Here is a 17,507-nt window from a genome sequence, read left to right as displayed (position 1 = left end):
AACATGCCTGTCCACTAACAGTAAAAACGTCAAATTGTAATTTTACGTACACACACAGTTCTCCCCTAATGAAAACGTATGTGCATTTAATATCATGACTAGATTGAGCTCAGCTACAGAGATAAACTGATGTGTGAGTCACAGTCAGTGGCTTAGTTACCAGCGAGTCCTTTCCTTTCACACACACAGGCAATTTCAAGCTCTCTGCGCGAGTGAGCAGTAAGAGTGCAAATCTTTAGAGCCCGGTGGTCTGGTCGTTAAGAAAAACTCATGAACGTATGCGGTTAGTGTGCAAAACCCCCAACAAACAAACTCATCACGAACATCAAACATGCTCTCGCTCCGTTCTTTCTTCATTTACCCCTGACTGTTTTTCTCACGCTGTTCTTCACAGACAAGACTGAACATGCTTCAGAGAAGAGAAATACAGTCGGGATGGACGGACGCTCTCTGGTGAATCATGCAAATTTCCAGATAAAAGAGTGAGAAGATGAAACGCACGAGAAGGAGTGAGCGTGTGCTTGTGTGCAGTTGAGGTCGCTTGTGTAGTTTCCTTAGTGTGAAAGCGGGAGTGTGTTGCGAAGCTCCCTCGCTCTCTCATGCCGTTAAATGAGCTCATCACAGAGGTGTTGGGTCACACAAGACAGGCCCACGATCTCTTTGCTTCCATTAACATACCGATCTTAACAGACCAACTGATAAGTATATCGCAAGCAAGTTCTGCCACTTTGGTGCCCTCAGATCTGTAGCGTTGATTACAACGTTCTTATGAAACATCTGAAAATATAAAACAGATCACTATCTCTGCATGTTATACCCTTTAGTAGCGATTATGGTTTAAACCAATCACACAACTGCAATATAGCTAAGCCTAAGAAACGTTCAGTTTAATTCTCTATAACATCCAAGAAAAAATCTTAACAGGTTTGCGTAACATCACAAAATAAATCTAGTAAATTGAATTTAAGGGACTTGTCAGATTGAGCCATATGGCACCACGCTCTGGCAGACCAAAACATTAATCCCTGCCCTGACAAATGGACAATGCGCATTGAAATACCGGTGGTAAGAAAGAGAGCACATGGCCTGCAATATAACAGCCCATCAAACATGTGAATGCACCTTTTACATAAGCTATTCATAGGGGATGAATTTATACAGAAAGCATGAGGTCGGATTAAGAGATTGTAGTCACTGTTCTTTCGATTTCAGGCTTTTTTTTTAATCCTGCTGTACCTGACACCGAGATGATTCTGCTATGTGAGAGATAGGGTTCGCGAGAGAGCGCGAGCTGTCTCACCGGCTGTGATGATGTTTCGTGTCTAGCGGTGTGTTGTGATGGTCCTTTAGCAGACGGGGAAACCTACACTACAGTGAGACGTATGAAGTTCCAGATTCTCTCTGCTGCGTTTTAATGTCACTTAGAGCCCTGATCTATGGACGAGCGAGAGAGAGAGACCTAATATGCCTGCAGGCTTTTTGGCACACAAGACCCTGACTGCTTAGAGAGGGAATTCCTTTTGACTACCACTAATGACACACACACACGTGCGCACAGGTTCTGTGGGAATAGGTGTGTGATGAGGGTCGGAAAGATTGAAACAGAGTCGTGCTTGTGTGCATATGGGGTTTCTAAAGAGAAAATAATTGAAGAGTAAAGCCTGGTAAGCCATGTTATCATGTAAAGTGCCAAAGAAAAATGGATATGCACATTGTTTTGTTGAAATAAAAATTAATACAATCATTAAATGAGCAAAACTGTTACTGTTTCCACTGCATCTACGGCACGCAAATGAGTATGTTGTGAATCTACTGCACACAAATTCATAACAGGGATTTTTAATACGCCAAGCAAAATGAGTTTCTACCCAGCAGGTGTGACAGCGGCACACATCAATTATGCTCTAGTGGAATACCCCTATGATTGTAGCCTTGGCTAGGCAGATGTTTGAGACTGAATAAAGACTGGCATATTTTCAGTTTTAGGAACTAACACGAAGATCAATACAATGTGTTACGGTGTGAAGGGTTAACTTGTCTGATCAAAACTGTTTATAAAGAAAACATATCAGATGTCAATTTTTGATCAGAATTTCGGTCTGTTCAAAAGTAACACGCACCCATTGTTGGGTCAAATTTGGACAAACTCAAAATTTTGGTTAAGTTCACCCCGAATATGGTTATATGTGACCCAACAATGGGTTAAAACAACCCAGAATTTTGGGTTGAAACAACCCAGCATTGGTTAACCTATAACCCAGCCAGCGGTTGGGTTGGTCCATTTTTGACGCAACGTTGGGTTGAAATAACCCAGCATTTGTTTTTGAGTATAGATATTATTTTACTGACATACTAAAAGAACAATGCAGAATATGCAATTCAGCTTGTCATGATCTAGTTTACGACTAAAATATTCTTATTTATATTTCTAATTATTGATGGCACTTCCCCTAGAAGACAAATCTGGTGATTAGTTCTCTTCATCAATGAGAGCTCATTCTATCAACCTGGAACCTACTTCGTAAATATGGAATGGTGCACCTGTCAGCTCTCTAAACCCGCCAGCCAATGAGATTAAAACTGGTGATTTCAAACAGCTCTTACTCTTACTGCATGCAGTATGCATCAAGCACTCAGTAAACTGACTGTGGGCGGTCTGTTGGTCTTCCCCTGAGGCTGAGGCTACTCTGATTCTAACAGAGGGAAACAATCCAGACGGTACCTGTTGGAACGTTCTGATTTCATATATACCTGATTGTATTTTATGAAAAGCCTTTTAGACTTGAAGCACCGTGAGATGCAGTGTAATACGTTATTTATACGTTTAGCGTAAACAACCTTTCAATGGAGATCCTAAAGCTGCGGCCATTTCGGCCCGTAGATGAATGTCATATAATGCAGATGTTTCGGCAGCGCGCCGCTCGGCTGATGCATCATTCTCACCTCATTCTCTCAGTGTGATGGGAGCAATCACCAGGTGACCCTGATAGCGATCTACGCATACTCTACACATCACACAATGTTATATAGACGTATGTGAGCTTGCGTCTCCCTCTCTTTCTTAAAGCCGTCAGAGAAAATGCGCAGAGCACCGTCTATACTATTTGTAAGCATGCAACGCCGACAGAAACAAGAAAACCAGCATCTAGATGATATTGTGATGACCGCTTCAGGTCTAGCTCTCTTCAGACCATTTATTCAATTTCGGCTATAAAGTGTTCTCTTGAGTATGGGAGAGAGTAAAATAGAAAGAGAGAGGCGGACCAAATCAGAGAGAGAAAGATGGACGTCAGAATCCAGTGACTGCGGCACTAACATGTTTCAACATGACAGCCGTCTTTAATCACATCGTGCCAAGGGAGCTCTGAGCGTTAATGTGTTTGCATGCACACTATTGTCCTGTACATCGAGGGAATACAAAATTTCCTGTCCTCATCCCTTCTCTATCTCTCCTCGTGTTGGCTGCTCTGGTTTCGTGAGCGCTCTGCTGGGGGATTCCTGCTAATTGCTTGCACATTCCCTTCTTTCTCTATTAAAGCCAGGCCACCGTTCCCCTTACAATCTACAGTACTGCCACAGGACAAGAGAGAACCAGAGACAAAACACAAGTGAGAGAAAGAACTAAAACCATGTCATACGACCATGCAATGAATGTGGATGTGTGAAAACAAGGAGGCTGTTTGATATTTAAAAACACAATTTGATGTGTGTGCTGAAGAGAGGTGGAGAGGCGTGATCAGGGTTCTCACACAGCATGGCACAAAGTACTTGTATCCGGGTGTGTCGCAATTTTGTTCTCCAAAAAGGTGGGATCCGCATGTGTGTGTTTTTGATATGCGCGGTGTAGTGTATCGTAAAGGTGGCATGTTTGTGTGACGTGAGGTTATTGGCAGCCTCGCAATCAAAGGTCGGAATTCATCAACACCGGCATCCTCCGACATCTTGAAGCAATTTGGCCACACTCCCGGGGTGGGCGGGGGGTGTGTCTGTTTGTGAGCGTGTGTGTTTGTGTGTATGCATGTGAGAGGGGGGTTCCTGACATTCAGTAAAAAAGTGAGGACAGAATGTCTGTAACTTTCAGATGCCTGGTTTTTCTTTGAGCTATATTTAATCCATTACAGAGAAGCAGAGGCATTTCTATCTGATTTTTTGCAGAATACATTCCAGTCCCCCCCAATTAACTGAGCCCTCACAACAACATTCAGCACTTTATTAATGCCAATATCCAACATGGCCATGTCATGACCATGTCTGTAAATCAGAAGAGGGCCAGAGAGATCAAGCTCTCCATCATCTGAATGTCTGCGCAGATTGCTCTCTCTGCGCTCGCAGACGCATCTCTTTGTATGAGAGTGGATGCCCATATGGCCGATTTACAGCGTACCATAAACAGAGGAGATAAACAGTGGAATGTGTGATTCTAATTTCCCCTGCAGGATGTAATTTACAGTGGATGGATGGAATAGAAAAGTCAAAGACTGCCAAAATCTATCTAGGACCCAAAGGATGATTTCACAAACACACCATACAAACACAGACAAATAAGAGGACATGCAGACGCACAAAGTCAGTCGACCCTTTACAAAATGATAACTATTGATACCCTACCACCTGCGAGCGCAAATGGGATGTTCTTTACAGGGGGGAACCATAAAACAAGGAATCGGGGACAAAATGTCCACCTTGTGTCTAATGCATGGGTGCGTAATGAGACGCAGGCAATACTCGTCCCAATGATCATTTGAGGGAAAGACGGTCGTACAATGACAATCGACATTGCTTTTTCTTTTTCTCTTATAATTAACGTTACTTTGCATCTCTAAAACAGGTGTCCGTCCATCTATCTACAGACAACTTCCTGCTGCAGTGATCACTCATCTGCATATTTGTGTGTGCATTCAGCATGTATACTCACATTGCGTAAGACAGAGTTCTCAGGAAACGTTGCAGCCACAGTGTGCTGTTTTTCAAGAGCAACGTCAGATGGCCCGTGACCTGCTCCAATGACATTGAGATTCGATTGTATCGCCAAAATGGAGTTATCCATGAATTATCACAACCACAGAAGTCATATGTCCGCTTGTATCAATCGCAACACCATGATCGAATCACACTTAATGCTGTGTGTCACATTAAACAAGCATGTAAACGCTGTGAGAAGATACGAGTATTTTACAAGAACAGAGAATTTGAAGTTCAGCCCTCGAGCAAATAGATGCAAATAGCAATAAAGTATGCATGTGTGTTTTGGTGAGAACATGAGCAAAAGAATGAGTGTCTTCACACTTCTGTTACTTGGTGCGTGTGTGTATGTAAAGGGTTTGAGCGATGGAAAAGGAGGGAAAGAGACTGATGTCTGTGCACTCGTGCTGTACGACAGCGCATGTGGGTTGCATGCGGAATTAGACTGACTTATCAAAATGGAACAAATGGAACAGCAACATAGCGTACAAATAAGACCTTCTCTCCCGGAAGACAACCAACTACACACATACTCGCTGTCTCACACATACACACACACTTGAGTTTTGCTTAATCAGGTATATGGGGCTTTCTTACGAGTGCTGCCCTATAGGTACTTGATTTTCATCTGTGTTAGGCATCTGTGTTTTCCTGTTCCTCATTTGTATTTGTGTGCACGAGGGCATGCGATTGTGGTTGCATTCACTTCAAAGTACGTGATATTTTTTTCCTTTTTTCCTTTTTTCCTTTTAGTTTGAAATAGATCAACAATGCAAAAGCGCATTCCAGAAAACCAGCCCCAAACCCTGCCTGCATTCCTGCATAACGCTCCCCAAAAAACAGCAGCACGGGCAGCTTGCGTGAAAAACAAGCCACAGACCTGCAGGATTCAACAGAGACGAAACTTACAACAACACATATACATCCTCCTGAAGCATATGTCAAGCACACACAGTCTCAAATTTCAGGGAAACCTCAGATGCTTAGTCGTGACAGTGCACGAGCATGTGCATGCATATGTGTGCATGTGTGTGTGAGTAAGTGAGTGTATGTCTGAGAGTCCATGTGGTTCTTACCGGATGGCACGAAATGAAGAACTTTGTTGCCTTCCATCATTCCCTTCTCAACCCATAATCATCCTGTAGTTCTGACACTAATGAGGGCAAGATCACCTCTGCTCAGGTCTCTTCTCTCCCCTCCTCTCTCCACTTCTACCTCTCTCTCTCTCTGTGTGTATCTTTCTTTCTCTCTCTCTCTCTCTCTCTCTCTCTCTCATTCCTCAGACATATTTAGTGAGTCAGCCTTGCCCTGCCTCCACTGAGCTGTGACTCTGGGTCCTAAAGCCTGCGTTTCCAGCGATTCTTCGCATTGGTTTGTTTATTTGATGCTCGCAGTCATAAATTGTCACGATGAACATCAAACACCGTCTGGTTTCTCTTATCACTTCTGTGTGCTAGCGCGCGGAAGAAGTGTGTGTTTGTGCTCATGATGCGGTCAATAAAATGTGGATTCTGATAGATGTATTACAATGTGCGACATGTGGTGTGCTTCAAAAGCTGTAAGTTTATATACTGATGTCACTGTGATGTCCTTGAGGGTTTCATTCCATGCAAGATCAAAAATGATGTCATGCTAGCATTAGTTTCATGGCATGATTTTGAAATCACGATGTGGAGCTTCTGGATAGTTTGATTTTGCTATTTTTGATTAAGACATGTTTGTGCTAGTCCCAAAACGACCTATTGCATAGTTGGCTGTTATATTTTTGCTGATTGGCTGAAAACAGGGTAAACTAGATTTCTTAAAGAAAAGACTGATGGTTACAATGAAGAAAAATTCCAGTGGTAAAGGTGTAGGAAAATTTAGGGCTCAGTTCTTCCTTGTAGATTAAATGGAGCATTGTAGGCTTTTTGTTGGTTAAGAATAAGTGGACGGCCTGACACTGTCTTTGCAGCGTAAATGCAGTTAAACAGTTAACGGTCAGCCAGAAAAGATTCATTAGTATGCAAAAATGTAAGTGAGAAATTTTGCATGCAAGTATTAAAATTGCATCACCATTGTTAGTTTTTAATAGTTTTTTATTCAATCTTCAATTGTTAACAAAACATATAAAGTTTGTGAAAAGGATGTCTAAAATTGTCTACTAATGGAGTCTGCACATAAAGTTAAACATAATTAATTTCTGATGCAGAAATTAGTGGAGCAGACAAACAGAATGAGGAATCTCAATCTCGCCTTGCAAGCAGTGTAATGACTCATCATTCCAGAGCTGTTTGTTTTATTTCTCTGTAGAGTAGAATGGGGGATCTGTTTTTTATTTCGCCACTCAATAAAAAGTGTAGAATACCTCTCTACTCCCTCCATTTTGTAGTCATCAAAGGCTCTTTCCAAAAAACACACCTGCTGGCAGCATGTAAAAGAGTTTTTAGAGGAATGTTTGTGTGTAATAAGTGTGTGTGTGCTTTTGGCCGAAATGTTTACAGGGGGATGAGAAACACAGCTCTTGTGTAAGCCTTAAACTGTATTACGATGCACTGCTCTTAAAATATTTATATTATGGCTGTGGCAAGACTGAGTTGGAAATGTAGTGGTACCTCCCACAGTATGGCATGCAAAACACTTGATTCGGCCACCTACGCATTCAAAGTACCTAATCTACATTCGAAAATATTAACCCAATACAAATGCTTCTGTCAATCTCTGTCCACATATGATCAATTCACGTTCTGTGTAAAATACGTGGCGAATGTGGGATTCAAAGGGTTAAATCCTGATGTGTGCACAGGATGCTGTGGGTACACAGAGTGAGGTCAATCTCCGACCTTGCCATTGTCCTTGAGTTCAGCAGAGTTGTCCGGAGGTGCCAGACATGCTGCACAACGAAATATTTAGGCTAGATTAGGGACGCCATGTCCATTGGCCAACAGAGAGAGAATCCCTGCAGCTAAGCGAAGAGTGTTCTGGGTGATGCACTGCCCCCTAGTGCCTCATATACTTTTCAAAGGTCTGTAATTATACAGTTCTGCCTTTTTCAATAACTCTTTAGAGCTGTCTCATAAACACACACACACACCCACACACAAATGAATGCATTGTGCTGTCACTTGTGTGCCCTGGACCTCACTTCCTGTATGTGTTAGACAGTGATAGTTAGATCATAAGCTTCACAGGAAATGTTGCATTATCTTCCTGCACAAACAATGGATATTGGAATTTTTTGGGCAATAATTGCTGACATCACCACTTTAGGTCATGAAGATGTGATCTGTCCACAAAAGGCCAAAATCACAATTGACAACTTTTTTGTTTCGTTCAGAAGCTATTGTTTCACATTACAAACACCACGGCACAGGCTTTTCCAAGTAAAAAGTAAAAGTTATTGTTTACACGACACATTATAAAGCTTAAGACACAAGTACCAAAACAGTGAATTGATAAAGCTTCAAAACATTTAAACGATTTGCAAAATATGGGCCTTATCATGAAACCAGTATATTATTGTTTTTATCAGATTTAACATTAGATACAATTTTTTATATATCAAAGAAAATGTTGTTTCTCAAGCATTAACTCTTTCACCGCCATTGACGAGTTATCTTGTCATTTAAAAATCAACAGTTCTCCGCCAAAGACAAGTTATTACGGCAATCAGTGTTTGTACTGTTGTACGGCAGGTGGTGCTGTTACACACCTTTGGGAAGAAGTACAGAATCTCTGAACCTATAACGTATGTTTCTTATCGGTTTTAAATGATTGTTATGAGTGTAATCTGGGAGGAATCTTTGACAAAAATTATTAATTATCTGTTTAATCAAAGTTATGCATTTTTGATGAAACCTACCCACATGTAAAGAGTGATAAAAAAAGAACAAATGAAGATAGAAGAATACTCTGTTCCTTCATTGGACATATTGTTTGTCCATATATTGTTTACAGAACATTTTGGTGAAAATGTAAAAAAAACGCTGACGTAGGCTGGCAACTTGGTCGGGAAAGAGTTAAGGTCTCCTTACACTTTTTGGGTCTGCTTTATACCTATAAACATAGTTGTATTGTATCTCCAGGAAGAGCCTACAGTCAAACTGAATACACAACAATGGGTGGGGCTTCCTTCCCCTGGACCCTTACCTAGAAGAATCAGTAAGTGTATGTGTGTCTGAGCGAGTACTTGTGAAAGAGCATGCTCATGCATATTCACAGTGAGACCTGGGATGAGGAAAACAGGGATTTTTCAGAGCCAGTACTTTTATAGCTTAACCTGCTCTAGAACCTGATGATCCTGTAAATGCACAATTAACTATTGTCTGGGGATTTATTAATTTCACAACCCAGAAAAATAAAAAAACAAAATAAACTTCGTGCGTAAAATAAACTTCTTGCGTATTCCATGCAAGGGGATTGTGTATGTAGATAGATAACTCATTCTTAGTTAATAAAAACATTACACTTCATTATGTAACGTCCTAATACACCTCTGAAGACATATTATTTATATTGTATTGTATTTCTGTCAATAGATCCTCCAAAAATCCTCCTTTTAAAGGAGGTTATTTACGCTTCTTAAACATGTGATGTGAAGGATTGCACAGGGTGTTTTTAATCAGACAGCCTCATAGTTTTGATATAATAAAAGACTAACAATTGTAAAAGTAAGTATTTATCCAGCAGTCCTTCTGTCCTTCATTACCATAAGAGCATGAGCCCAGGCAGCTTATGTTCAGCTCTATTGTATGGTGAGCTATTGGGACAACAGGGACGCTCATCCTTTTTTGTTGTGTCAGTCTTGATAGGGAACAGAAAATGTAGCTTAATCATGAGGAAACACCTATGACGGTAATTAGTCTGATACAAAGTTATTGTTCATATGACATAACTTTCTTTCAAATTTGTTCATATATAAAGAAGTGATTGTGATTGAACTAGAACGACTACAACCAAGAACGAAGACCAAAAACACTCACTTGTCTTTGCTGATTAAATTTTAACTTTAGTAAGGTTAAATCAATATTATATTTAATACAGTGAAGACTATAAAGTATGTATATGTTTTAATTTCTGTACCTGATAACTACTATTATTAGACCAACTTAAAACACCTGAAATGCACTGATTATTTGTATGTTTGCTTAATTACATTTATCTGCGCTATTTCACATACACTTAGATTATTAGATCTTATTTTATTACTTGCTGATTAGTTGTCTCTAACAATAATAGAAATATATATTAGTATAGTTATAGGCTTATAGATTTATGGTGTCATACCCTTATTTATTAAGAATACATAGGTAAAAAACAACAAACCAATAACTAGATATTATTTAATATCGTGGTGGGGCCGGTGAAAATTTTGGCAGGGCCAGTAAACAATGGAATCACTTGCCCGACAAGTGCTAGAAGGAAAAATAATCTGCGTTGAGCCATGCATTATTTATTTTTTTGTTTTATGTCTGCATTCCGCGCCTCCATCCGCACTTTCTGCATCGCAGCAATAAGAACCCAATATGGTTAAGCATGGTTCCAGTGAAATTATTATTATGTCACTTTGATATGTCATAATTTGCGTAAAACCTACACGTTTTCCTCCTTCAAAACAGCCCCACAACTAGTGGTCATTTCTGAGCATGCTGCAATTGCCACAAAGGAAATGCACCCTAGATCTGACCTAAAATTCAAACATATCGTTCCTGCTAACTTTTGAAGGCTATTAATAATTGTTATTTTTAAATATATTGTTTTAGGATGTAATTTAAAAGGTTTTTAAATGAAAAGATGAAAAAATGAAGTCATTTAAACTATAACATTTTGTGTTAAAACGACTAGTCGAATATGAGCTGTGCGACATGAGTTTAAGTACGACATGAACTGCTTTGGATGTAAGCATGTAAAAAGCAGCTGCTGGATAAGCTTCAGGAGAACATTAGTTGGGCACGAATGAAGGTCAAAGCAAGTAAGTCCAGCAGCATTTCTATTGTCACGAGATGGCTTACCAACGACAGGTTCTGTATAAAGGGCAAGCCTTGGACGGTGGTACACTGCAGAACTTAAAGACAAACAACTCATGCAAGAGACAGCCAGTAGACTCAAGAAAATCAATAATTCATCTCTTCCTGGGAAGCTGGACCTCTGGTGCTTCCAATTTGGCTTGTTGCCAGGCCTGATGTGGCCTATTTCAATGTATGAGCTCACAATGTCTCATGCCAAGGACCTGGAGAAATTGGTGAATACACAAGTGTGGAAATGGCTTCGGCATCAAGAAATACCAAGAAGATGCAGCAGAGCGATCTCTCAAGTCCAGCAAGGCCATTAGAGGATGTGGAAGGCATTGAACAGCTCAAAATCACTTAGCGCGAGCTGTGAAGAATGGAAACAAACAGGATAAGTTGTAACATAAAGAGCTACATATGATGTGCTGCCCTCAACAACAAATCTGTCTTTGGTGTGGACAGGATCCAGCCTGCCACCTATGTACAGCTCCAGCAAACCTTAAACATATTCTTGTGAGTTGGAAGAAGAGCTTGACACAGGGGAGGTACACATGGCGCCATATTCAAATACTAAAAAGCTAGGCTGCAGCAGTAGAGAGCACGAGAGTTGCAGCAAATGCCATCCCCCAAAACGCCCAGGCTAACTCACAAAAAATTTAAACCACAGACTTACTTTCTCCTTGAAAATCACAGCGACCAACCTGCGGATAGACATGGTTCTGTGTTCCAGCTCCAGTAGGACAGTCCTCATAGTTGAGGTATCTGTACATTGGGAAGAGGTCTTTAACAAAGCCTTTGAAAGAAAGAATCTTATGCCAACTTTGCAGAGGAGGCTGAAGATCGGGGATGGACAGCAAAAGAGTTCCCTGTGACATGCGGCTCGATCAAAGTGTAACGGAGGTCTGCTAGTTCCTGTGCAAACGCCAATCTTTGTTAGAGATCGCACATTTTTTTATACTATGTTGAGGGAAGTGACACCGGTCCGAATGCCGTCAGACCGGTTATATTAATTAACACTAATAACAGAAGTGTCAGTTTTGCCTTTTTATATTGGACCCGAGTTTGATAATAAAACAAGCAGATTGACCTACCAGGAGACTCACATATACACACACACAATATCAGTGTATTACACAGAACTGCTTTCACAGCCGATGTTAAAGTCATGGAAGCTGTTATTTGACTTTGTTTATCCTAGAATGTGTGTAGCGGAATTCTCTTTACCAGCTGTAACAATGTGATGAAAGTGAAAGTAGTTTAGCGCATAGCTCAGTCAAATGTTTACAATCTCTGATAACCAAACACTACTCAAGCGGCTCTTCCTAAGAAGGCTTCGCCCCTTTTTTGGCGTATTCCTTTGTGCAGGGGTTATTAAAAGCACTCGGAATAGTGACATCATGTACCCGGGAAGCAGAGGGCTGTAGTCCGATTCCAGCCGTTCTCTGTAGTCCTTGAAAAGCAAACTATGTTAAGGACAATATCTCGCTTGGCACTGAACTTTGAGCTTTATCATTTTGCAGGTATTGTTTATGCTCTATCAGCAACATTACACACTAACTAAATGTTGAAAAATGGGATCGCGGGAATGGGATCTTTAAGACATGGAATGGGTCTGATTACTTTCTCTCGTCCCATGCCTCCACCTTCTTCTCACAGCATTGCACCCATTTTAGTTGCAATTTCAAAACGACAGTGAGGTAGACTCTAGCTGACAAGGGTGCATATATTTTTTAACTATGATGAGTATAACAGCTGTAGCATGCTAATCAGCAGTTACTTTACATTAGCTGTTAAAGTGTGTTGTTATAACTCACGTGATATACATTCAAAGATGACATTAACTAAGAGGCCGTTTACAGGAGACCGTTTTTAACTGAAAACGCTTAAAAAATTATGTGTTTTGGCTGTCTGTTTACACGGAAGAGGACTGAAAACGCAAACCTTTCTAAAAAAGGGGTCACAAAGTGCAACTTTTACAAACGTCGCCATTTTCATGTCCATTTAAACTGCAAGACGGAACTTTCCGATGACGTCACGCATATGCGTATTTATAAACGCTCAGTTGCGTGCAGTATAACCAAAACAATATGGCAGTTTTGTGTACTGTGAGCTTCCTGACTATGTATTAATGTTTCCCCACAAAATGTGGATTTGCTGCACCAATAAGACCGTGTGATAAAGACTGTGTGATAATTTACCTAAACCGCGAGGCCTCCGCCATTAGTAGACCATTCGATAATATAGCCTACATAAAACAAAACTTGAAAAGTCTGCAAACATATTTTTGACAGCATCATTACTGAAAATAAAATATTGATTTGTTATTGAATTTTTTAACAGAGGTAGGGAAAGAATTATATATCTATATATAATGTTGATCATACAACAATACATGTAAATGTCCATCAGTCTCATGCTGTGATGTTGAAAGCTTCAAACTGCCCCTCGACGACACTAAACCTCCCTTCATCGACTGCTCTAATGCATCTGTCACTAATAACTTTGTTATTTTACTCATTGGTGGACAAGAACACACAAGCGCCTTAACACTCTTAAAGATCTGATGAACTGTGCTTGTTTATTGTTTTATACTGTTATATGAGGTCTACTTATGACATTCGCTTGGTTTTTACATTCAAAAACATTGAAATCAATAAGTAATAGGCTATTTTCTACCCAGTTTTGAGACCAGCTCGGCAAACGCTCGGTTTCTGGTGTGCCACTTTGAAGACTTTTTAAGTAAACTCCCACTGCTTTGATTGGATAACAGTTTGCGTAGTTGAAGCCTTCTGTGAATATGGTTAGAGACGTAACGTTAGGTTACACATTAGCACCATTCACAGTTTTCGCATGGCATTAGTATTATCTGAAGACCTCCTGTGATTTATAAATTACCTCCCCACATCAGTATTTTATGTGACGCATTCGCACGGCATGAGTTTACTCAAATTTACCCACTTTACTGATCCCGGATGCGATAGCAAGGATTTGTGTATAGTTTATATAGCCTATAGTTGTATTGCGTTTAATGATACTGTGTATGACCGTACCTATCTGCGTTTGAGACCCAGAAAAAAGATCACTGCGATCATGGGTCTGAAATGTTACGAGAGTTTCCATGATAAATAAACAAACGGAAGACTCCCCGTAACTTATGGATATCAACCAGCACCCGAAATAATACCGAAACACTTCAAAACAGCCTCAATTATTCGCGAATGGTGTTTAATTAAAACCTTGAAAAATTACATATGAGCACACCAAATTACAGAGATGGCGATTTGCACAGGCTTAAGATCACAGACAACCTATGAAATTAATACAAATGACTAAACGTCCCCAGGTAATACTAATCTCGTGTGATAGTGCTCAGGGCACAACAAGCGGTCTCTAACAAAGCATAATGACGCACAGTACAAAAATGTTTTACTCACATAAGATTGCTGCACCATTCATATCGGGATCCAATATTCACGACACAGCACTGCTTTTAAATTTTAGTCATCCAACAAATACAGTGTCGATCTCTGCCTTGTTCACGAAGGAATCCTCTGAGATATGAAACGAACATGAGCTGGAACGTCTTTGAAAATAAACATCAACCCTGCATTACTAATGTCGGAAGGTAATGCAGCGACTGTATTCTTCCACAACCAGGGGGGCACAATATTTACCTATCTTTAAGGGCATGTTTGTTTATTGCTTGCTCCTATAAACTTCAGAATTGTCATGCGCGAACCAGTGGGCGGGGCTTGAGAAGTAGTCGTTGATATTTTTCTGTGGAGGCGGTGTTCAACCTATCAATGTCGTCATAGATAGGTGCGTTCCAGAACCTGGAGTTTGCTGGGCCTGGTGTCAATAACAGATGTAATCTCAGTAACAAAGGCGTTTTCAGTTCTGACACTTATGATGTTCTCCTGAATACGGTTCCCTCTTATATAAAAAAAGCTCGGGTTAAAATTTTGATTTTAATTCATCACTCCTTTAAATGTTCAGCGCAGTATTCAGTGTGTATTCCTTGAACTCCCTTAACGCAAGTGTTTGTTTTATTTTCTAAACAAGAACAAGTGAAATAAATAATATAAATATGAAAACCATATGTAGAGTCGAGTGTTTATTTATATTTTGTAATTTGATTAGGACAGTCTGCTTTATTAGCTGTTTTATTTGACACCGATTGATTTAAAATCGATACTCGGTAGTGCCGACGTAATCCGGTGGGTGCTCTTAAAAGTACCGAGTCCGGTAAGTCACCCAACCCTATTCATTATAACGTTAACTCCCAACTAGCAATGGTCTTACCTTCAGCAAATCGGTTAACTGTTACTCCCCTCATGGTATCTCCGTCTTTTTCCGTTTTCATGGCGATGTCTTGCAGTTTTCACCGTAAAATCACATGCTGTGGTAGGTTGTCTGTGGGTTACTCAGCGTTATATCTAAACTATCTGGTCAAGTTGTCTTTTGTCCTCAGTGTGAACCGCAGGCGGAATATCAGCGCGCGCGCGAGTGTTCCGCAGGTGTGCATGACAGCGCGAGTTAACAGAAGCTCAGACATCTCGACCAATCAAGAGCCAGCAAGAAACATCCACAGGACCACGCCGATAATATTCCTGTGACACATGATATCAAATAATGATCAAAAAAGAAAAATAGGTTTATTGCCACACAAGGAATGTTTATTGATGAGTGAAGCAGTAGGCTAGACACACACGAATGCGTTATAATAAGATTACATTAACATATTTAATAAAAAGTAAAAAAACTGACGTAATCCTTTTAGAGGTTAAAATAACTATGGTTTTACTATAATGGCCATTTAACTCAGTAAAACTATGATAATACACATGGAAATAAAGCCACCAAAGACATTTTATTTAATTAAATAATAGCATTGATTCTTTCCCAAAAGGGAAGTTTTGGGGGATGCTTCCCCACTAGAGCGCGTGCAGAGATCGTATAACAAGAGTCTTGCAAAAGTATTGCGATGTGCTAATGTTTGCAGAAAGTTACACAAGTTATACTTTATTTCTTCCTATGCAAGTTATAGGCCATTATAGACCAACGATTCCGCAACCTTTTTTATTCATTCATGTGAGATTTGCTCATTTTAAAATTGTAGAGATGTAAGTCATTTACAGTGTATTACATCACCTGACATTCACGACGTCTCTCACATCCGTTACAGTTTAGTTAAATGGAGCACTGTACCAATGAGCTGAGGAGTGTGTTAAATAAGAGAAACATCTGAAATGTGCAGCCATGTAGTGGGCTACTCCAGAACCAGGGTTACAGGGGTACTTCACCCAAAAATGAAAATTCTGGCATCACTTACTCACTTTCGAGTTGTTCCAAATCTTTATACTTTTCTTTGTTCTGATGAACACAGAGAAAGGTATTTGGAAGAATGCGTATAACCAAACTGCCCCCCCATTGACTACCATAGTAGGTGCCCCAGAACTGTTTGCTGCCTTACATTCTTCAAAATGTCTTCTTCTGTGTTGAACAGAACAAAAAAATGATTTTGAAGTAAAATAAGTAATTTTTCCTACTATGGGAGTCAATGGGGAGCAAGATATGTTTGGTTATAAGCACTCTTCTTAATATCTTTCTCTGTATTCATCAGAACAATGAACTCAAAGGTGAATAAATGATGACTGATTTTTTTCATTTTTGGGTGAAATATCCCTTTAAGTACCACTTATCTATTAAATTCTTTCTATGTTCAATTTAAGTCAGAGATAGAATAAACTATGACCAATCTACAAATCTATGTATTTTTGTCTGACTATATTTTTAGACGTTTGACTTTTTTTAGCATCCCTCATAACTGGGGTTATCCATAAAATGCCATTCGTGTTAACAAGCCAATAATATGCAATGAACATAGAAGTTATATCCCAAAATCTGGAGGGAAGAACTTGATAAATAAATACACAAGTGTAGCAATTGCCACATTGGCAGGCTGCCGACTGGTAATTGGTCGGGGGTAATTTGCCATGACAGAGGGGGTATGTAAGGGGACCCTGAGGGCCCTTGATAGGCTGTCTGACATAGAGCGCGGGCCAATGAGGATGCTTTCGAAGGAAAGGTCTCTATGTATGGAAATAAGAACTGTTTTGTTTTCCTATACATAGTGACTGTATCCAAAATGATCAGCAACAATTTCTATATCAGTGATTACAAAAGGACAGTAGACTGAAGAACAGGGTTAATCGGTTCAACATTGGTACTAAATGAGGTACATTATTATTATGATTTCACTTATGTGTGTGTGTAATTAACCTCATGAGTTTAGCCTCATTCAATAGCAGGTTATCATACTTAATTATACTTAAATAAACATATCAAGATAAAGATATACACTGCTTACACATGTTTACTGCTTTTATTAGGTAATACACCCTTCATGCCAACATCTGATGCCCTTCCGTCTCCCTCTCTCTCTCACACAGCTTTGAGCTCATTGGTTGTCATGATAAGTCCAAGTTTATTTTTAGCTCGCTATGCTTTCATATGGGTGGACACAGGAGTAAGAAAATAGATATATACAGACCCCCA

General features: G+C 39.9%; 1 protein-coding gene across 4 annotated transcripts in view; it reads right to left on the bottom strand.

Annotated features, from left to right (window-relative positions):
• The window catches only part of slc4a11 (solute carrier family 4 member 11), a 53,938-nt gene extending 38,486 nt beyond the window's left edge, over positions 1 to 15,452 (bottom strand). For 2 of the 4 annotated variants that reach the window (XM_056760733.1, XM_056760735.1), the window contains exon 1: positions 6,039 to 6,198. In XM_056760733.1, the coding sequence (XP_056616711.1) occupies positions 6,039 to 6,078 (40 nt within the window). In that variant the 5' untranslated portion in view covers positions 6,079 to 6,198. Of the gene's footprint in view, positions 1 to 6,038; positions 6,199 to 15,251 lie in introns of those variants that run through there. The other 2 variants (XM_056760732.1, XM_056760734.1) reach the window with 2 other exon arrangements.
• Between the last annotated feature and the right edge of the window lie 2,055 nt (positions 15,453 to 17,507).

The sequence above is a fragment of the Triplophysa dalaica genome, chromosome 11, assembly GCF_015846415.1.
Source record: "Triplophysa dalaica isolate WHDGS20190420 chromosome 11, ASM1584641v1, whole genome shotgun sequence".
NCBI classification, from domain to species: Eukaryota; Metazoa; Chordata; class Actinopteri; order Cypriniformes; family Nemacheilidae; genus Triplophysa; species Triplophysa dalaica.
The sequence above is the reverse complement of the archived record's forward strand: the minus strand, read 5'-3'. Positions and strand labels throughout refer to the sequence as shown.